At 35.4% G+C, this 22632-nt stretch overlaps 1 protein-coding gene across 2 annotated transcripts; it reads left to right on the top strand.

The window, feature by feature from the left end:
• The first annotated feature begins 5189 nt into the window (after positions 1-5189).
• LOC110886711 lies at positions 5190-6778 on the top strand. Of its 2 annotated transcripts, XR_002562936.2 has the most exons (3): positions 5190-5482; positions 6235-6267; positions 6328-6778. XR_002562936.2 is itself a non-coding variant. In XM_035978822.1 (2 exons), exons 1-2 carry the CDS (start codon positions 6172-6174, stop codon positions 6640-6642), a joined length of 411 nt encoding a protein of 136 aa, XP_035834715.1. In that variant the 5' UTR covers positions 5190-6171; the 3' UTR covers positions 6643-6778. The 2 variants fall into 2 exon arrangements, 1 of the variants encoding a protein (XP_035834715.1); XM_035978822.1 differs by having other exon boundaries at positions 5190-6267.
• Positions 6779-22632: the final 15854 nt, after the last annotated feature.

Below are 22632 nucleotides of genomic sequence, written 5' to 3'. Positions count from 1 at the left end.
ATGATCTTGTTTTTCTATACGCTTATTTTGATAAACTAGACGAAAACCATGTGATGCTGCCACGGCGACAATTTATAAAACCTTCTTCTCTACTTAAATTATGTACTACTCAATCAATCAATCAATCAATCAATCAATCATATCCAGTAAAATCCCACAAATAGCAAAGCTATTGGTAGGGTCTGGGGAGGGTGGGATGTAGGCACACCTTACCTCTACCTCTAGGGATAGAGAGGCTGCTTCCAGTGAGACCCTCGGCTCCAAAACACCCAGGAAAATTATGTACTACTCAAAACCTATAAATAAAACATCAAATGGCCCCTATTATTATTATTATTATTATTATTATTATTATTATTATTATTATTATTATTATTATTATTATTATTATTATTATTATTTTACAATTCCAGTCCATTATGTCCACCTGGATATTATCCTTAGCCCACTTAAATTGAACTCAATTAGATCTCAATCTAGGTGGACCATATGTGGATTCCATAGTGCATAATCCAACCCATAAGTCATTAGATCCGTCAATTCTGGCACACATTTTAATTTAAAATTAGCTAAATTAATCGGTATGCTCTTTAACTTTTGAATATACTGTCTACTTCATAATGTTTATTTTTGTATTCAGGACAGTTCCCGCAATTATTAGCTAAATTAATCGGTATGCTCTTTTTGTTATGCTCGGTTGTTATGATATGTTTGTTCCATTACGATTTATGCTTTACGTACATGATTACCCGATTAATTATATGCACATACATTACGTTATCCGATACAATGTTTGGAGTAAGACCCCCATTCTTTATTAGTTGTCTTACTCTGAATATGAGTGTTTTAATTTGTATTGTCACATTTTGTATTGATACACACTTGTTAGATGATTTTTGAAACTGAAACTAGCTGGTCAAACATTAAAAGTCAAAGCATGGCTAATAGTATATTAAAATTGAACAAAAAGCAGCAACCTTTATAAAATTTTTTAGGTTATTCATGCTACATGTAACAGAGCAGTGGACGCGTTGGCGGTTGTTCCAAATCAACACCAGTTACTGCTGGTGATGAACCATCAAAGGGTCAAAGAGTCAAATAGTTCAAGGTCAAACTGTGAAGATTTAATTAACTTATGAGCGAGTTAATTATAGTATTGAAGCAACATCGTCAGCATAATGATGTATTTGTATCACTTGTTGTAAAATTGAGCTAGTTATCTACTTTATGTAACAACAATAGAATTATATTCTGATACTAGAAAACGGGTATGTTTGACTTAATAAAGTCAAAATGCATCTTATTACAGTTTTGATCAGTCATTTGTGACGGTGTGGTCAACAGATTTGCTTCTATGAAAAAAAAAAACAAGTATTCACGTTATTAGTATTAATCATCACTACTACAAAAAAAAACTCTATAGAAGCGGTTTAAATTCTATTTTGAAGCGGTTACACAAGAATCCGCTTCAAATAGTACGTGCATCACGCCAATCTCTTTTAACCGGTGTGTATAATGTTAAATAAGAACCGGTATAAATAATGATCTATTGAAGTTGTTAGACTAAAAGCCTAAAACGACTTATCTTTTACAGTGGTACCGTTTTTTTCAAACACATCACTTACAATGGTTTGACTGAAACGTTGTATTTTAACTACAATTTTACAGCAGTTTTGAAAGAACCATATAATAATATCCTATTATTTCCAAATGAAGAGTGAGTTAAGTTTGTGTACGTTTGGTATATTGGTGATAAATGAGTTAGGTGGTCCGTTCGCCAACTCCACTGCTTTGACATTGATTATCAAAATGACAAAATAAATGGGTTATTTTTTTTTTTTTGAAAGAAAAATAAATAAATGAGTTATTTGGTTCATTTGCCAACTCCTCTACTTAAGCATTAATGATCAGGATAAATGACATCGTGGAACCATAATCATAACCAATTAATAAGAAAATAAGACTATATGTACTGATTCAATTAGACTATGTGTAGTGGTAACAATTTATAAGGGTGTACGGGGCGTTCTCGGGGAGGGCCATCGGTGAGGGGTTTCCCCGATCGGGAACACCGCCGCCATCACCGCGGGGTCCCGATTCGGGGGGTGGTTTGGGTGTGGGTTCACCGATTGATTTGGCGCTTTGATCGAGATTAGACCGTTGAACAACGGTCGACTTTGATTAAAAAAAAAAATTCAATTTTTTTTAAACAATATATATCAACCAACCTAAATAATTTTTTTTACCACACTCACCACTCTCAAACCCACACCAAAAATCTCAAACTCAAATCTTTCAAACACAAAATGGATTCTAAGCTTCCGTTTCTTTCTACCCTACCCGACTTTCCCGACGATGGAGATGCATCGTCAAGCGATAGTAGCTTAATTTTCTTCCAAAATCTCATCCAACAAGCGGAGCTACTAGACACGGCATCGTCTAGTAAAAAAAATTATGTCCGTCGAGATCGTGTGGGGGGCCACGAGACACTCATGGCCGATTATTTTGATGAAAATCCAAAATTTAATGAAGATACTTTTCGTCACAGGTTTCGTATGTCCAAGTCTTTGTTCCTAAAAATTGTTAGTGACGTGGAAGCGTATGACGAGTGGTTTCAAGAAGGCTTAGACGGGAGAATGAAGAAAAGTTTTACACTGTTGCAAAGGGTTACTTCGGCAATTAAACAACTTGCAACCGGTAACCCACCAGACGAGGGGGACGAGTATTTAAATATGTCTGAAAGGACCTCTCGTGAGTGCCTTGAATATTTCTGCGAGACGGTATGTAAAAGGTAAGGCGGTGAATTCCTACGTAGACCAACGAGCCACGACGTCGCGCTATTGTATCAGGCTCATGAGGAGAGGCATCACCTACCTGGTATGTTGGGTAGTCTGGATTGTACACACTTCGTCTGGAGAATGTGCCCCACAGAATTGCGTGGACAATACATGAGAGGCGATCATCAATATCCGACGGTTATGTTAGAAGCGGTAGCGTCTCAAGATTTGTGGATTTGGCATGCTTTTTGTGGGCCAGCGGGTTCACAAAACGACATCAACGTGTTGCAACAATCTCCGTTACATATTCAAGATCCTCCAGTCGAACCCGTCTTCGATGATACAGCCTATACGGAGCTCATTGACGAAGACACGCATTGGAGGCTAAAACACGATCTCGTTGAGCATCTCGGAAGTTTAGATTTGCCTCACCTTGAAGTTGATTCGGACGACGAGTAGTTTGTTTTTATATTTTTCTAGTTTGAATGTATTTTTTTTTCTAGTTCGAATGTTTTTTTTTTAATTTAATGAAATGTCTTTTATTTAATTTTTATTTTTATTAATCTTTTTTAATTTGTAAACATGCATCATTTTAGAAAAAAAAAAACCAACTCCCCTAATAGGGGAGTGCCGCCATCAAAAAGGGGTATTAGGGGAGTGTTAGAGGGGAGTTGACGTGGCACTTTCTGGTTGGTTATGTGTAAGAGGGGGGACTCACCTATTAGGTGAGCACCCCTTACACCCTAATGCCCTCACCATGGGGTATTATCCGACACGTGGCATCCTAGTCACATTTGGGCATTATAGCAAAAGTGGTGTAGTGGGCATAATGCCCAATAATGCCCCTACCAATCATTAAACAAAAAAAAAAGAAAAAAACAAACTATTTTCTCATTGGCTAGTCAAACCCATTCAAACCTTCCACAATTCATTTTAGGCGTTTTCATTAAAACGCCAAACCATTTTTTTTGCCCTATAATGCCCTATGTAATGGGGAAGGGGGCGTTTTTTTTTTGCCCTATAATTCCCTATAATGCCCTATAATGCCCCACTACACATAGTTTTAAGTTTTTTTTTTGTCATGTGGATGTCATGTTAGTGAGTCATGTTTAGCCAAAGAAATGGTTCAAGCTCTTTTCTTGCTCTTCAACTATTACATAATGATTTAATAATTTTATTTTTTAATTATTTTTAAAATAAAAATGAAACCTAAAAGCTAGTTATAGTCAACTCAAACTCTCAAAGCACCAATGTTTTCATAGCCGTATCAAACATCGAACCGATCATTTTACCAGTTTACTGATTGAATCGGTTAAATTAGTCTAAAAAGCCAAAGGGTCATAATATATACATACAATATATACATATGTATTATATTTGTTAGAATCCACCATATTCCTTTTTACCAACAAATTCATCTTCTTATAACTCAAATTCTTATTAGTTTTTGTAATAACTTAGTATTAAAAGTAAATCGATAGAAATATAATAAATACGTAGATAAATAGAATAAAACAAACATTTATAAATATAAAGAATAATATGAATTTGTTATCTTACACTCAACGTTAAGGATGATCAAATGGTATCGGGTACTGGCTTGGAACCAGTACTGAATTTCCCGAACCGAGTTGATTTTCGGTACCGACATTTAACATTTCGTTAATGGTCTGGTATAATACCGGTATTTATCGAATTTTACCTTCAAATACATGTCTGTACTAATATCAAACCGTACTGAATATTTTCAATACTGATATCTGTTTTTTGAAATTTTCAGTACCGGTTAGGCTAAAGGGTATGGGGAGGCTCATCCCTATGAGGATGGGCCGCCACATAGGCGCCACATCACCGGCTCATGGAGGATGAACCTCCTTCACTTTTGAGAGGGGTGGACGATGGGGCCTCACATAATTTATAAAAACAATTAAAATATATAATTTATTTGATTATTTAGAGAGAGAAAGAGAGAGAGAGAGGAGAGAGAAAGAAGAGAGAGAGAGAGATTAAGGTCCGTCTCCTCCGGCTGTGGGGAGCCGCTTTTGCCGAGCCGAGCCCAGGGGGCGGTGTGAGGGACCGGCGCCGGTCCTAGCCGGGCCTCAGCCGGTCCCCATACCCTTTAGTCTTAATATCAAACTAATCCCTACTCAACGTACAACACTACAATGTAACGAAAATATAAATAATTAATTAAAAGAAGTTGGAAAATGGACCTAGGCTAATAGACTTTTCAGATCCATCACCTATCTTGTCTAATGGACCTAGGCTAATAGACTTATAAGATCTAAAGATCTCTACATATCACATTTCTTGTCTGTTTTTAGTCAAAGAAATATTCCTAGCCGTTGGATCACATTACCTTTCTCTTTAAAACTTGAGAGATACAACAGAAGGTTTTAAAGAAAACTGAGATTCTCAACCACTCTCTCTGCTTCTGTTTCCCGCCTAAAAATATATATCATTCTTGATCATCAATCCATTTTATGGTTTTGATTAATTTTATTTTGAAAAGTACAAAACGTAAGATCATTTGCAAAGCTTTCCACCTGCAAAATCCTTCATTTATGTGTTTCTCACAATATATGAAGAACATCCTGCTACGTCCTGTTCCAAAACCACCTGATTCAGTTTTTGAACTTTTATATCAACGATGGAATTGGTGGTCTCGGAAAAAAGTTACAACGCCGGCTCTACATTAATAAAGCGTAAGTTTCATGTGTATCAATCATACAAGTCAATAAGTCACTCCATTGTGACTTATTGTTAGTCGTGTTAATCAAAGATTAGGGTTGCTGTTTTCTGAAAATGTTAGTTACAAATTGTTAATTAGGATTTTCTGCAAGTTCATCTGGTGTTTGTTTGTTTGTTTGGGCATATATAGATTGTTAGTCAAAGACGTGTTACTCAAAGATTAGGGTTGCTGTTTTTTGAAAATGTTAGTTACAAATTGTTAATTAGGATTTTCTGCAAGTTCATCTTGTGTAGGGGTGAGCAGAATCCGGGTATACCCGCAAAAGGTGTTAGAGAATTTTGAATATGGAGGGTTTGTTAGTTGACCATAAAAGTCAAACTGAATGTTCACCTTCGTTTCAGCGCGCCTAGGCGCTGAGGCTCAGCGAGGCACACCGAATGCACAAGGCCAAATTTTGGCCAAATTCAGGCTAAAAGTCACCTAAAACCTCTAAACATGTTTAGTAGCCTTACGCCTAGGCTCCGGGTTCAGCCTATGCGCCTTGAGCTAGGGGTGTTCTTCGGGTTATTTATTCGGGTTTCGGGTTGTTCGGGTTTGAGCTCACAGGAAATTGACCCAAAAACCGACCCAAATAAGGTCAGGGTTGTTCGGGTTTCGGGTTGAACATTATACATTGAACAATTAAATAATATTGAGATATAAATGGCTTATTGTTCCATAGAAATCATATACTCTCACGTGATTTTTGATTTTTCTTTTTTACAGAAGAATCGGCGGAAAACATTAAATATGGCCGAGGTAAGTCCATAGATTTCAATACATAGCCTATGTGGTTTTTTGATTTTTCCCTTTTTACAGCGAAAACCTATTTTCAACACATCTGATCCATCCAGTAGCTCTCAAAAGAGATCGAGATCTACAGCTTCCTATCAAACACCACTGCGGCCCACTTTACCCGAGCCGGATGAGACTAAAATGAAAGACCTTATGCACCAGTTGCTGGTTAAAGACATGCTGACAATGTCAGAAGTTACCTTCGCTCAACGTCAAATTGCTGATTGCACCTGGGTCGCGGATTCGTTTTTAAAAATGTCGCATGAGGAGGTGTGTAGGATAATTACCAAAGCACGAGATGAGGAGGATGCCTGGAAGAGGAAGCGGAGGATGGAATAAAGTATTATCGTTTCGTTTGTGTGTTATTTGGCTATTAAGTATGGATGACAATTAAGTATTTCATTTCATGACAATATGTAATATTTTAGTAACTTCTGAATATACTTCTCCACTAATCACTAGTTTGGTCTTTGAATCGTTTGGTCTTGTAAATAGGTGACCCAAATACCCCTATGACCAAACGGGTCAGCAGCAGCCACGAGTCAGCACCTGCGCATCAGCTGCATTTTTTTCTGTTTTTTTGCTGGTAATACCGGCTGCTTTTTTCTGACCAAACGGGTCAGCAGTTGCACATCAGCTGCGTTTTTTTTTTTTTGGTTTTTTTATGTTTTTTTGCTGGTAATACCAGCTGCGTTTTTTTCTGACCAAACGGGTCAGCAGCTGCAAACGCAAACATCGACGTTTTTTTTGCTGCGTTTTTTTCTGACCAAACGGGTCAGCAGCTGCAAACGCAAACATTGACGGTTAAACCATACAATTAAGAGGTTGCAAACTACTCAAAAAGAGGCTCAAACGGTCATAATACCGTTCCAAACGGCTCCCATGATTCTGCAGAAAAAAACTGCAGCTAGCCTGCTGCCTTTGTGCTTGAAAACTGCAAAAAACCATCAATCACCTGTCCTAAAAGGCTGTCCAGTTCTCGAGTCTTTGCATTGCAGTAGTAGAGCCATTTAACATCAACATCTTCATCAGACAACTAGAAATAGAACCCAAGTTTTCTAGATTAGGATCATAATAAAACATCCACAAACAGGACAAGCTTACAGCAAATTCACAGCCTTAAACTGCATTCATCAGTTATCAATTTAGAAACTTTATCTTCACTTTAACAGGGAATATAACATAACTTCCTTAAAAACAGCAATAAAGCTAACACTAAAACTGTTTAAAAATACTCTAATTAAAGTAATACAAGTAGTATCTATCAACTTTAATAGTCATTTTAGAGATACCCGAATTTTGATCTGCTGTTATTATTTAGCTAGTTCATGCAGTTTGTGATTTGTTCACTTAAACACAAGTTGATAACTTGTAATATGAATAAACTTTTCAATGAATGAATGTGTTTAACCCATTAACCCGTTTAAGTATTTAGCAAAAAAAACTTTTATATTTTTGTTTTTATTTTTTCTAGTTTACCATTTACATGGTTTGGCACAATAACATGATGCACCAATACTCATCATTAAATATGCTATCGGTAACCCGCTTACAACACAACAACCCGCTTATAATGGCAAGCATGTATGACTCATTTAAAAATACGGGTTAAACGGGTCGGGTTTGGGTTGACCCGAATTTATGTGGGTCGGGTTAGGGTTGACATCTTTGACCCGAATAATAATATGGGTCAAACGCTTCTTTCACAGTATTCCCATCGAGTTCGGGTTTCATTGCCGTCCTTAGTTGTCAAGCCTAAACGGGTCTATTATTTACATATTTGTCTTTACCATATTAACTTCTGCCATTTGAGACACGAGACGAAGATTCCATTTGAGATTTGAGATGGTGGTGGTGGTGGTTTGGGGAGAAGAAGGAGGGGGTGGGGTGGGACCTGCCAGGTATTTAACTCTTTTTGTAATGGGTTAGACTGAAAGGACAAAATTACCCTCATATTTATTAATATTAAATAAATAAATTGTTTTGTTCAAATTCAGTACCGATGTTTTCAGTACTGGTACAATTATGGGTACAGATAGTATACCAATCCCATCCCGAAATGAAAGATAGATTTTTAAATGGGTTTTGGCTCAGCATCTATATAGTTAAAGATGAATTTCTAAGTTCCCAATTTTTTTTTAATTAAATCACCAATTTAATTAAACTTCTAAGATGAAGATGATTTCATGACCAAGATTAGTTCATCTCTCCTCTAGTTTTTTTATGGTTCGCCATTATCTTTCTCCCTCTCTCTCCCTATAGGATAATCATCCGTTAGAAACCACTCTTTATTGTGAGAACCACGAGAACCAGTGTGAACACAACCTAAAATACCTAAAAAAATAAAAAATAACTTTTTAGTGACGAAATTTAGCGAATTTTAATAAAAAAAAAACTTTTTTTAGCATTTAGTTGTGGGGTTTAACTTTATGATTTAGTTTTTAGCATTTAACTTGGGTGGGGTGTTTAGGTTTATGGGTTATGATTCTTGTGGTTCTCGCAATAAGGGTGGTTCTCAAATGAACCTTACCCACCGTGTGTGTGTGTGTGTGTGTGTATATATATATATATATATATATATATATATATATATATATATATATATATATATATATATATCCAAGTTGGTACAAGAGACCATACTATGTGTCTGCTTTTAACTGTGCACAAGGTCAAGTTGGAATAAAAGAGACATGTAACGGGAAGTTATAATATCTTTACAAGTGCTGTTTTTCAACTTGCTCCATGTTTCTGTTTTTTTAATTGATTGTACCTTACTTTAAGTCTTCGAGTGGGTATTAATGAAATGAACATAATTATGATTCATGCACTTGTAAAGGAATAGAATTGGTCGAAGTGTGAAACTATGAATACAAAAAAAAGGACCGAAATACATTTGTAGGATTTATAATATTATATGGAAAACCAAAAACAAGAAAGTAAAAGTCTATGTAGGGATGACAATGGTCGGGTATGGCTAATCCAGTTTTATATGTGATTGTAAAATCTTGTCTATACCCGGCCTATTACCGTTGAGTATTTATCGGGTATCGAGCATACCTGTGATTATCGGAAATACTGTTAGTGTTTTAAAAAGAAAAACTGATGGAAATTTTATGTGCTCATAAGTTTTTTTTTTTTTTTTTTTTTTTTTACTTTCATTTATAATTTTACTAGGTTAGGTACACCACACAGTTGAGTTGAACAGTGAATATTATATAATTCATAATTCTTATAATAATCGAAATATAAATGAAATTACATATGCATTAAAATAAGAAAAATGTTAAATTACAATTATAATTCCCAAATTTATAAATAATTAAAAATTACTAAATGCTTCTTATAACTTAAATTAAGTATTACATATAATAATGATTATTTAACCAAACACTTTTAGTGTTATTTCAGATGTTGTAACAAAAAAAAAAAAAAACATATTAAGATGCAAGTTTTTCTACAAAATAGGGAGCTCTTTCAATTTTCATACTATTTTGTGCCTTCATACATTTCATCTATTGTCTTTGAAAGAACATGCCTTCATACTATATTTATTTATTGTAAATAAATAAAAGAATTTCTATTGTCTTTGAAAGAACATGCCTTCATACTATATTTATTTATTGTAAATAAATAAAAGAATTATAAAAATTTGGTTTCTAGTTAATAAAGTTAGTTTAAACCTAACCTAGTTAGTTAAATCTTATATGTAATTAAAAATAACTAAGTTAAGTTAACAAGGTTATTTACTTTCTAAGGGAAGCAACTAACTGAGTCAAGCACATGGTGTGTTTTAACAGAGATATTTAACTGATGTTAGGGTTGGGGACTATCACGGCCCCGACCCGGTTTGACCCGTTTCAGGAGCCGCGGGACAGAAATCCCGTGATATCTATTTATTTGATTTTAGCAGCGGAAGTTTATGATTAGGATCTTTTTAAAGCTAAAAACTTTTCCTGATTATTTTATTTCACAACTTGGGATATAAACCCGGTAATTTACAATAACATGATTTCACTGAGAAATCTTTATTTTTACAAAATATATTTCTTTATTTTATTATGAGCCACTTTCTTAAGCTTGAAATGCTTCCCAGCACTTTTCCCGAATTACAATAGATCACCTGAAACATGTTTGAAAAAGGTTTTGTCAGCGGGAAAATACTGAGTGAATCATCCTATTTAAAATGACTTGTTTATTATAATTTACAGTATTAAGAGAGATTACAATGTTTCTGATATCAAACCAACTACCCACAGTATTTGTCACTCGACCGGATCTGTGACTATGGTCATACCACTATTGGCTGCCCCAATAGTGACGAATATCACAAATTTTAGGTTCGCCCACCTAATAGTGATAAAACAACAGTAATGTATACAAAACCCCACATACTGGCTGTAACTTGGTGATTACATAGACTTAATCACTGTAATTATAACTTTGAAAATAACTTGGAGTTTTGTAAAACAGTTGATAAAAAGAGAATGACTCACATTGCAGATTTAATACGAACAGAATATGGATTAGCCTTGTTAACCTAATTTAAATAACCATGCACACAAAACCGGGTTAGTAATCAATACAGCATTTACGATAACTCACGAGATCAAATTCTCACAACGAACGACAAAGTGCGATACTTAAACATCCATCGAATTAACGACGAACGACAAAGTATAACCCTAATGTGGGCGGCACTTAAACATCCATTGGATATATTGATCGGTCGGAAAATGAATCGTAATAGCGATCGAGTTATTACCCTGTTTTGCGGCAGTACTTCGTGATCAGTGTGTGTTTTGGGACTGTTTATACTATAACTCGACGTATACAGAGAATTTGGACGTCGTTTTTGTGCCCAGATTCAAGTGCCAACATCCCCTATTTATATCTGAAATTTGGTCTCCCTCGCGTGTCGCGACAGGGAAACCTGGTCCTGTCGCGTGGCGCGACGGGTTACTTTTTAGGGTAGGTTAGGTTCGTGTCCCAGTAGCTTGGATGAGCTGACAATTTCGTTAAATTTACATTCTACAACAAGAATTTAAGATAATTATTAACTAGGGTTTAACCCCCCCTGAATTTTAGGGGCCCTGATCCTGGTTTCGATTGTTATGAAAATTTTAGGTTTTATGCAGAATTACTTGGGTTTCTCAATTAGGGTTTCCTTAATAGATAATTAACCTACTAAGTATTAATTTTAGTGAGAGTTGTTACATCCTCCCCACCTTAAGAAAAATCTCGTCCTCGAGATTCACTGAAATAGATGAGGGTATTTCCGCTTCATTTCTGATTCCAGCTCCCAAGTGTATTCTGGTCCTCTCTTTGAATCCCATTTAACTTTGACTAGTACTAGTCGCTTGTGTTTGAGAAACTTGACCTTCTTGTCTTCTATTTGCAGTGGTTTTTCTATGAATTTTAACTTTTCATTTACCTCCACATCTTGAAGAGGTACTACCAGGGATTCATCTGATAAACATTTCTTGAGATTGGATACATGAAATACATCATGTATTCCAGCTAGTTCTTCTGGTAGTTGTAAGCGATAAGCAACTGGTCCTATTCGTTGCATTACTGAAAATGGTCCTACGTATCTTGGACTTAGTTTTCCTTTCTTACCGAATCGTATTACTCCTTTCCAATGAGAGACTTTTAAAAGTACTTTGTCTCCTACCTGAAACTCTAGTGGCTTGCGGCGATTGTCTGCATAGCTTTTCTGGCGATCTCGAGCCGTCTTTAGTCTTTCCTTGATTTGTGTTATCTTGTCTGTGGTTTCTTGTACGATTTCTGGGCCTGATAATTGACTTTCTCCTATTTCTGCCCAACAAACCGGAGTTCTGCACTTGCGTCCATACAGTGCTTCGAATGGAGCAGCTTTGATGCTTGAATGATAACTATTATTATAGGAGAATTCGATTAAGGGTAAGTGGTTATCCCAATTACCACCAAAATCAATCACACATGCTCGAAGCACGTCTTCTAAAGTTTGGATCGTCCTTTCACTTTGCCCGTCTGTTTGTGGATGATATGCAGTACTTAGGTTTAGTCGAGTTCCCATTGCTTCTTGGAAACTTTTCCAAAAATGAGAAGTGAACCGACTATCTCTATCTGATATAATGGAGAGTGGAACTCCATGTAAAGATACGACCTCATCTACATACAATTTTGCCAATCTTTCCATGCTAAAGGTTTCTTTCATAGGTAGAAAGTGAGCAGATTTGGTTAATCGATCCACAATTACCCAAATTGCATCATTACCTTTTCTGGTTTTGGGTAACTTAGTAACAAAATCCATTGTTATAAGTTCCCACTTCCATTCTGGCATCTCTAATTGTTGTAGTAGACCTGAAGGTTTCTGATGTTCTGCCTTAACTTGTGAACAAGTAAGACATTTAGAAACATATCTAGCTATATCCTTCTTCATTCCTATCCACCAGAAATTCTTTCTTAAATCTTGGTACATCTTATTGTTTCCTGGGTGTATAGTATACCTAGATTTATGAGCTTCCTCTAAAATCTTTGATCTTAAATTTCCCTGCTTAGGTACCCAAATTCTGCTTTTGTGGAATTTCCAAATTCCATCAGTTCCTTGTTCCAATTCTTTTATGTAACCTTTCATTCCTTCACCATCATCCTTAATTGCTGTTTCCTGAATTTCCTTCAATTGTTCCATTAAATCTACTTGTAGATTTATTCTAAGAGCACAGACTCGCCTTTGCTTCTCATGATACTTACGACTTAAGGCATCTGCGACTACGTTTGCCTTTCCTTCGTGATATTGAATATCACAGTCGTAATCACTTAGGATTTCCATCCATCTTCTTTGCCTCATATTTAACTCTTTTTGCCCAAATATATATCTTAAACTTTTATGATCTGTATAAACAGTAAACTTACTTCCATACAGATAATGTCTCCATATCTTAAGGGCAAAAACTATAGCTCCTAATTCTAAGTCATGAGTCGTATAATTTTTTTCGTGCTTTTTCAATTGTCTTGAAGCATACGCAATCACCTTTTTGCGTTGCATAAGCACACATCCATATCCTAGTGTTGAAGCATCACAATATATTTCAAAATCTTCAGTTCCTTCTGGTAAGGCTAAGATTGGAGCATTGGTTAATTTCTGCTTCAAGATTCTAAAGGCTTCTTCTTGTTTAGGTCCCCATTCAAACTTAATGGCTTTACAGGTTAGCTTAGTTAATGGTACAGCTATCTTGGAAAAATCCTTAATAAACCGTCTATAATACCCAGCTAAACCTATTAAACTTCTAATTTCCATTGCGGTTTGCGGAACCTTCCAATTGGTAATTGCTTCTATCTTAGCAGGATCTACGTGAATACCTTCATGATTCACCATGTGTCCTAAGAATTGCACTTCTTGTAGCCAAAATTCACACTTCGAGAATTTGGCGCACAACTTTTATTTTCTTAACAAAGTTAAGAGTGCATGCAAGTGCTGACAATGTTCGTCCTGACTTTTTGAATAAATAAGTATATTGTCTATGAAAACAATTACAAATTTATCCAAATATGGTTTACAGATCCTGTTCATCATGTCCATGAATGCTGCAGGTGCATTAGTTAACCCGAAGGGCATGACTGTAAACTCATAATGTCCATACCTAGTTCTAAAAGCAGTTTTAGGTATGTCTTCTTCTTGAACCTTTAATTGATGATATCCGGAGCGCAAGTCTATCTTAGAAAAGTACTTAGCGCCTTGCAATTGATCGAAAAGATCATCAATCCTAGGTAATGGGTATCGATTCTTAATTGTAACCTTATTTAGCTCTCTATAATCGATACACATTCTCATTGATCCATCTTTCTTTTTCACAAACAACACTGGAGCTCCCCAAGGGGATGAGCTAGGTTGTATGAATCCTTTACTTAATAATTCATCTAATTGCTTCTTTAATTCTATCATTTCGGTAGGAGCTAACCGATAAGGTGCCTTGGCTATCGGTGTAGTTCCTGGAATTAGATGAATCCTAAATTCTACTTCCCTATCTGGTGGTAACCCAGGTAAATCTTCTGGGAATATATCTGGGTATTCTGAGACTACAGGAATTTCCTTAAGTTCTTTACCCTTAGTACTAATTATTACTGAAATCATATATACTATTCCTTGTTTTCGTTCATAATTAGCAACTTTCATTACTGATATGAACTTCATGGGTTTACGCGGTTTATCTCCCGTAATCATGATTACTTCTCCAGTAGGTGATTGAATTTCTATAGAGTTTTTATCACAAATGATTTGAGCATGGTTGGCTATTAACCAATCCATTCCTAACACAACATCAAATTCAGCTAATTTCATAGGTAATAGGTTTGCAGCAAATTTATGACCTGAAAGTTCTATTTCTACTTTTTGCAAAACCTGATTGATTTTTACTGAATTCCCATCTGCGGTTTCGACTGTAAAAATCTGCCTAATGTATGTTAATGGTAACTTAAGAGCTTGGCAGAATAAAGTATTTATAAAACTTTGATTTGCACCCGAGTCAAATAATACTTTTGCGTATACGTTGTGAACTAGGAATGTACCAGCTATCACATCTGGGATGAGCTCTGCTTCTTGAGTGGTTAGCTGGAATGCTCTGACATTCTTTTTAGTAACTCCTTCGGTCGCCTTGGGTTTGTTGTCTACTGGTTTGACTAATTTAGAACATTCTGTTTTGAAATGTCCGGCTTCTCCACAATTGTAACAAATTATGGATTTCTTTCTGCAGTTTTCTTCACGGTGTCCTATAGTTTTGCAAAAATTGCAAGTTATATTACATCTTCCAAAATGTTTCTTTTTGCAAGTTTTGCAGAATGGCAGAGTTGAAGATTGCCTTGCTCCTCTTTTCTTGAAATTACTACTATTACCCACCCGAAATCCTTGGGTAATTTTCTGAGCTAGTTCCTTCTTCCTGTCTTCATCTCTTGTGCGTATCAGTTCATCAGTTAGGGTGTTAGCTAATTCTACTGCATCGTCAATAGTGCGAGGTCTCGCAGCCTTAACGATATTGCGAATTTCGCTAATTAATCCCCAAATATAGCGAGAAATGAGTACCGGTTCTAGCGAAGCCAGTGTTGGTACCACTCTAGCATATTCAAAGAATGTCGAAGCATAACCACGACAATCCACACCTATCATTCGATGATTTAGGAACTTATTTGCCATTTGTTCCTTTTCATACTCAGGACAGAATGTTCTTTCTACAAGATTCTTAAATTCTTCCCAAGTTATAGCATAAGCCCTATTTCTTCCTTTAGCTTGTAACACAGTGTTCCACCATTCGAGTGCTCCTTCCTTAAAAAGATTTGGTGCGTACATGACCTGATCATCTTTGGCACACTTACTTGTACAAAATAACAGGAAAGAACACACTCGGATTTATTTATTTATTTACTGGGAAGTGTTATTACTAGACTTAGGATGTTTAAAGATCTGCATGTTCTGCTACAGTGGCTAGTATATACAAATTTGCCCATTTCTCATCTAGCTTGTCTTCCCAAGGTGATTTATTGATTAATTCCTGGGTTTCCTTTTTAATCTTCTTTTCTCGGATTTGCTCTTTACTTTTCTTAATAATCATACTCCTTTTTCTAGGAGAAAGTGATTTCTCATATTGTGCTTTTCGCACAAATATTCCTTCTTCAGGAATTGCAGGGAGTTTTGAAGATTTGGTTTGGGATGAACTTCCCTCTTCGTTGACTGACCTATCTAATTTAAGATAGATATTTAGCAGCTTTTGCTTACCCATACTGTAACTAACAAATAGTCAGTTTAATAAAACACATAATCACATAATAGTAATCAGGGAAAAATTAAGTATCTCTAAATACTTAATTAGCTTAACTCAGTGGCTCTGATACCACCTTATTTCTGTCACGGCCCCGACCCGGTTTGACCCGTTTCAGGAGCCGCGGGACAGAAATCCCGTGATATCTATTTATTTGATTTTAGCAGCGGAAGTTTATCATTAGGATCTTTTTAAAGCTAAAAACTTTTCCTGATTATTTTATTTCACAACTCGGGATATAAACCCGGTAATTTACAATAACATGATTTCACTGAGAAATCTTTATTTTACAAAACATATTTCTTTATTTTATTATGAGCCACTTTCTTAAGCTTGAAATGCTCCCCAGCACTTTTCCTGAATTACAATAGATCACCTGAAACATGTTTGAAAAATGTTTTGTCAGCGGGAAATACTGAGTGAATCATCCTATTTAAAATGACTCGTTTATTATAATTTACAGTATTAAGAGAGATTACAATGTTTCTGATATCAAACCAACTACCCACAGTATTTGTCACTCGACCGGATCTGTGACTATGGTCATACCACTATTGGCTGCCCCAATAGTGACGAATATCACAAATTTTAGGTTCGCCCACCTAATAGTGATAAAACAACAGTAATATATACAAAACCCCACATACTGGCTGTAACTTGGTGATTACATAAACTTAATCACTGTAATTATAACTTTGAAAATAACTTGGAGTTTTGTAAAACAGTTGATAAAAAGAGAATGACTCACATTGCAGATTTAATACGGACAGAATATGGATTAGCCTTGTTAACCTAATTTAAATAACCATGCACACAAAACCGGGTTAGTAATCAATACAGCATTTACGATAACTCACGAGATCAAATTCTCACAACGAACGACAAAGTGCGATACTTAAACATCCATCGAATTAACGACGAACGACAAAGTATAACCCTAATGTGGGAGGCACTTAAACATCCATTGGATATATTGATCGGTCGGAAAATGAATCGTAATAGCGATCGAGTTATTACCCTGTTTTGCGGCAGTACTTCGTGATCAGTGTGTGTTTTGGGACTGTTTATACTATAACTCGACGTATACAGAGAATTTGGACGTCGTTTTTGTGCCCAGATTCAAGTGCCAACATCCCCTATTTATATCTGAAATTTGGTCTCCCTCGCGTGTCGCGACAGGGAAACCTGGTCCTGTCGCGTGGCGCGACGGGTTACTTTTTAGGGTAGGTTAGGTTCGTGTCCCAGTAGCTTGGATGAGCTGACAATTTCGTTAAATTTACATTCTACAACAAGAATTTAAAATAATTATTAACTAGGGTTTAACCCCCCCTGAATTTTAGGGGCCCTGATCCTGGTTCCGATTGTTATGAAAATTTTAGGTTTTATGCAGAATTACTTGGGTTTCTCAATTAGGGTTTCCTTAATAGATAATTAACCTACTAAGTATTAATTTTAGTGAGAGTTGTTACAGGGTTTTGGTACCACGCGTGTAATTGGTAAACCACTAGGAACAAGTCTGCAATTTTTGCAAACCACATGGACCAACCAAGCATTTAACTCAAAAATCAATAAGGTAGCTACAAAATAAGCTAACCCTCGCTCGTAGGCAAGCAATCGACTACTGCTGGAAAATTAAACAAGATTCTTCTGCCCAAAATCTCCATGGATTTCCTCTGCTCCCGATGCAGTAATTAAACAGCCACCTACCCTATTCATCTATCAATCAAATCATCTCTCTATCTTCCTCTCCTATAACTCGTATACAAATTGTTTTTTTTGTGTAAATGAGAACGAGGAAGAGGTTATACGGTGAAGAAAAATCTTATTCATCAACAAATGTAAGTACAAATTGTTTGTTGGTTTGTTTGTTTGAATCCGTTTCTGCGATTCTGTTTTGTGATTTTATTAATTGCGATTTTGTTTGTTAGTCGTGTTATACGGTGAAGAAAAATTAGCTTGTTCATCAAATATAGTCTGTTTTGTGATTTTCTGCAAGTTCAAGGATTTTCTGCTTCTGCTTAATTTCTGCTTCTGCTTTTAATTGCGATTTTGTTTGTTAGTCGTGTTATACGGTGAAGAAAAATCAGCTTGTTCATCAAATATAGTATGTTTTGTGATTTTCTGCAAGTTCAAGGATTTTCTGCTTCTGCTTTTAATATCTGCAATGTGCTTCTCATATTGATAATGGCTAGAAAAGCCCGCTGAACTGCACCATGGACTTCAGAAGTCCGCTGATTCCAACCCATATCTTCATAAAAACCCGTTGTTTTGCTGTTGGAACTTCAGAACTTTGTTGTTTTTCATTCTGTTTGAACTTCATAAACTTCGTGGCTATCCTGTGTTTGTTTGTTTATTTGGGCATATATAGATTGTTAGTCGTGTTAATCAAAGATTAGGGTTGCTGTTTTCTGAAAATGTTAGTTACAAATTGTTAATTAGGATTTTCTGCAAGTTCATCCTGTGTTTGTTTGTTTGTTTGGGCATATATAGATTGTTAGTCAAAGGATTTTCTGCAAGTTCATCCTGTGTTTGTTTGGGCATATATAGATTGTTAGTCAAAGACGTGTTAATCAAAGATTAAGGTTGCTGTTTTCTAAAAAATGTTAGTTACAAATTGTTAATTCCAAAACTTGTAGTTCAACTGCCCGATTTTGGATTTATTTTAATAAGCTTCAAAACTGTTTAATTTAGTAAGCTTGATTATAATTTATTATTTAGCTTCAAACTGATTTTGGATTTTGAAATGTGAAGCAACAAGGAAACATGAACGAAGGGAAAAAGCTTAAGGACGTGCAGCAGCCGTCCAGCAGCTCCCAAAAACGATCAAGGTCAAGTCTATCATATGTTCCATCAAAGAGTTTCACCTTACCACGACATATGGAGCTGGAAATACAAAAAGCTCTGTATGAGTAGGTAGACCTTGGCTTTTTGACTGTTGCGGACCTTGGCTTCGCTCAAAGTTGGTTTTCTCAATCCCCTATTTTTTAGATCAATCCCCTATTTTCTAGACCATGAAGACATAACGGAGAGGTGTTCGATGATCACCACTGCACGTGACCAGGAGGAGGACAAGGAGAGCAAGAGGAAGCGGAGGGAGGAAAACAAGGTAAGGCAAGGCGGTGATTGATTGTTTATGTGTTGGTGGTGTGGATTGTTTGTGTTGTATCAAGACAAATGTTTGTATCATGACAATCTTTTTTTTTTTTTTTTTTTCATTTTAGGCAGCTACATGACACTCTTTTTTTTAGAATCCTCTAACTTAATTTTACAATCGTTTAGCATTAACCTTCAAATTTTTTATTGGTAGTTTTTTAAGGTTTTAACACGTCTGCCTTTTGCATGTCTCCGCTAACTTAATCCTTTCTTTTGAACGTATCCTTTTGCCACCAAACGTGCTTTATACTCTGTAGCATGTTGGCTCGGTCACCACATAGGATGTATGACCTGATTGTATGTTTGTGACAAGTGGGATCTGTGACTTACAAGAGGGTTCCCTACCCTGAGGTGGGTTTCATGTAGCCATGTGGGTTAAATTATAGTCTATTGCTTTGGAGGTTTAAAAAAAATTGATTTTTTTAACCTTTAACACAACTATTTGATTCTTTGATTTTATTACTTTTAACCTCAAAAATTTTCATCTTGACTTTTTACTTAAATACTATCTGATTTTTTTACCTTTAGTTGGTGGCAAAACTAACTGGGTTATAACCCAATTAGAAAAGGATCGACTGAGACCAAATTTTTAGTAATGGGATTATACTTACTTTAGTAAAATATAATAAAGTGGTTCATGGACTTGAAGATGAGTTAACATGAAATTTTCTAAAATCCTAATCATGATTAAGGTGGGATTAAAAGAGGATTAACATGGCTAAACGCGATTAGTGACCTTAATCATGATTAGGCAAACTTTAGTGGAAAGGTTTAAGTATTAAACTTATAGCTTACTTCTTGAACTAAAAATAAAAGTGAACATGTTAAATATATATTTTAGGATGGACAATATATATAAACTTTGAAAAACTATTTTTATGTGTGTATAAGTATGTTTCCTAGGGTGTGTATTTTGTTTACCCGAGGAAACCATGTCTGACTAATCGTTTTATTTTTCTATTATTAGTGTTGTTTCATATGGTTTAAGAATGTACAAAATCATATGTTAGTATGATGTTTTAAATTGATGCTCTAAGGATTACACATAACATATGTGTTAATAGCTACTAACTTCTTACGATGATTCATCATCATCATTATGTGTTAATTAACTAATAACGTATAGTATTTTTATATATTTAGTAATCGAATGTATAAAATTTTATAAAACCCTATTTTTATGGCTTATTAGTGTTCCTAGGGTGTGTATGACGTTTACCCGAGGAAACCAAGTTTGACAATAAAAGTTTGATTTTCCTGTTAGGGGTTGTGTTTCCTAGGGTGTGTATTATGATTGCGGACTCCATTATTGATGATCTTGACTCCATTTTTAATGAGTCAGTACATGATGTGGTTACCTCTTCGAACGCTCGCAAAAAGTTGGTACATGATAGCTCATGATGACAATCTTTTGTGTGTCATGTAAACTTTGACCATATTACGCAGGATTGAATTGCCTTACAATCCCGACTATCCAATGATTCAGTGTGAAAGGTACAAATAATGATAGGTCAAGCTTGCATTCCTTTCAATTGCATTGCTTATAACCTTATGGTTCTTTAATCCGAGTTCCTTTTGGTCCTAACAAACAAGTGTGGTTATTCAGGTACCATCCTCGTTGCGTGAACATCATGAAAAAGGACCTGTTTGATAACATTGAGCACTTTTGTGAAAAATGTCATTTCGAATTAAAGGTTTGGGAATCATAATTGATGGAATAATAATCATGCGAATTGAAGTGTCATTTGTGTATAGGAAGCCTCAAAGGGAGCTCAAGAGAAATGTATCAACAATATGAGGCCTGAGTTGAAGGATTTGAGCTTTTTTTATTTGAAATGTACCTGGAATTGACTCACTAATCATTAATCTTTTGTTTGTCATTTTGACTGTAAAAGTCAAACCTTATTAATCTTTTGTTTGTCATTAAGACCTTTAAAAAGATTAATGAAATCTTATCCTTTGGCAAACAAAGGTCTATTAAAAGTTCAATGATAATATATTACAACTAATCAATAGTTTTTGCTTGAAAGATTGCTAAAATTAAATGGAGAAGGTAACATCTAGACTCTAGTATAAATACATTGTGCTCGTGGTTTTTGATTAACTTGTAAAGATGATGATAATGGTAAATAATTTGAATTAAAAGATCTAAGTGTGAAGTGGAGGACAATTGCAAATGAATGTTGGTTCTCGGTAAGTTTGTTTAATAAGGTGGCAAAAAGGGAAATTGAGTCATTTCTTTAGAACGGCCAACCGGAAACGGTTTTCTTCAACCTTCAGTGGCGGAATTAGCCCATTAACTTAGGGGTCTCCCATTTTTTTTTTACCATGCAATCACACAATATAAAAAATAACAATAAATAAATAAAGTAAAATAAATAGCTAAACTAATTGGGCCACAATTCAATCATTATTATTAATAATTTGGGCAATTGAGCCACTGTTTCAATCGGGCTCCTTTATTCTACAAGTTTGGGTTGGTTATTATTTTAGGGGTATTCTTAGTATAAAACCGAAAAAAATACATCACGAATACGCACTTGAGCCGTAGCCCGTGCTACGGCTGCTAAAGCATTAGATCCGCCCTGTTCGAAATTTAGATATTATGAATGGATATTATTTTAGTGAGATTATAATTCAATGAAATTATAATTATTTACAGGACTCTTCATATGTAACATAAACTCTTAAGTAGAGTTTTTATGTCAACTTATTAGTTTTTATTAGAGTTTATGTCTCTAATAAATCACTAATTAAGTGAGACTTGTCTCTACCCATTTCCTTTGTATTAATAGTAGGCTATGTGCCTAACTTGATGAGTTTTTTTATATATAAAACTAGAAGAGTAAGGATACAAGTAGGAGACATAAAGATATGCATGAAGAGTCTTTAGAAAAGTAGTACTTGATAATCCTTATGTTGACAACATATAGAGATAAGTTTCTATACATGATTCAACTACTTTTCTATTTTTGATTTCCAAAAGGTCTAACACTATGTTTTTATCCGGTGTAATCTCGGGCGCGTGGCCTTCTCCGGCAGTACAAACTGCTTTGGCTGTTGTACCCTGGGAGACAGACGCGTCGTCTTTAGTAGAGGCGCGAAATCTGTTTTAAGGAAAGCGTATTGAACACGTGCCTCAGCCACAACCGTCAACATTTGTTTGTTCTTTTTGTAGGAAATTATTGTACAAGAAGACATGGTTCAAAATCTCGTTGAAGCCTACACAACGGACTGAAAAGACAACGAACCATACAAGTAGACACGGTTAAAGATCAAGTTGAAGACTTTATCTTTTGAAGATATTGGTTTGAGTCGATTGTTTTATTAAATATGTTGTAGTTCATATTTATTTTCATTTGAATTTGTACATGGTTCATGT

Source organism: Helianthus annuus, chromosome 10 (assembly GCF_002127325.2).
Source record: "Helianthus annuus cultivar XRQ/B chromosome 10, HanXRQr2.0-SUNRISE, whole genome shotgun sequence".
NCBI lineage: Eukaryota > Viridiplantae > Streptophyta > Magnoliopsida > Asterales > Asteraceae > Helianthus > Helianthus annuus.
The sequence above is the reverse complement of the archived record's forward strand: the minus strand, read 5'-3'. Positions and strand labels throughout refer to the sequence as shown.

Bases quoted from the DNA above. Each gene is read 5' to 3' on its own strand.
- LOC110886711 (XM_035978822.1), top strand. From the start codon at position 6,172: ATGGCTTATTGTTCCATAGAAATCATATACTCTCACGTGATTTTTGAT. The intron at 6,268-6,327 runs GTAAGTCCATAG...CCCTTTTTACAG, and splicing joins AAACATTAAATATGGCCGAG to CGAAAACCTATTTTCAACAC.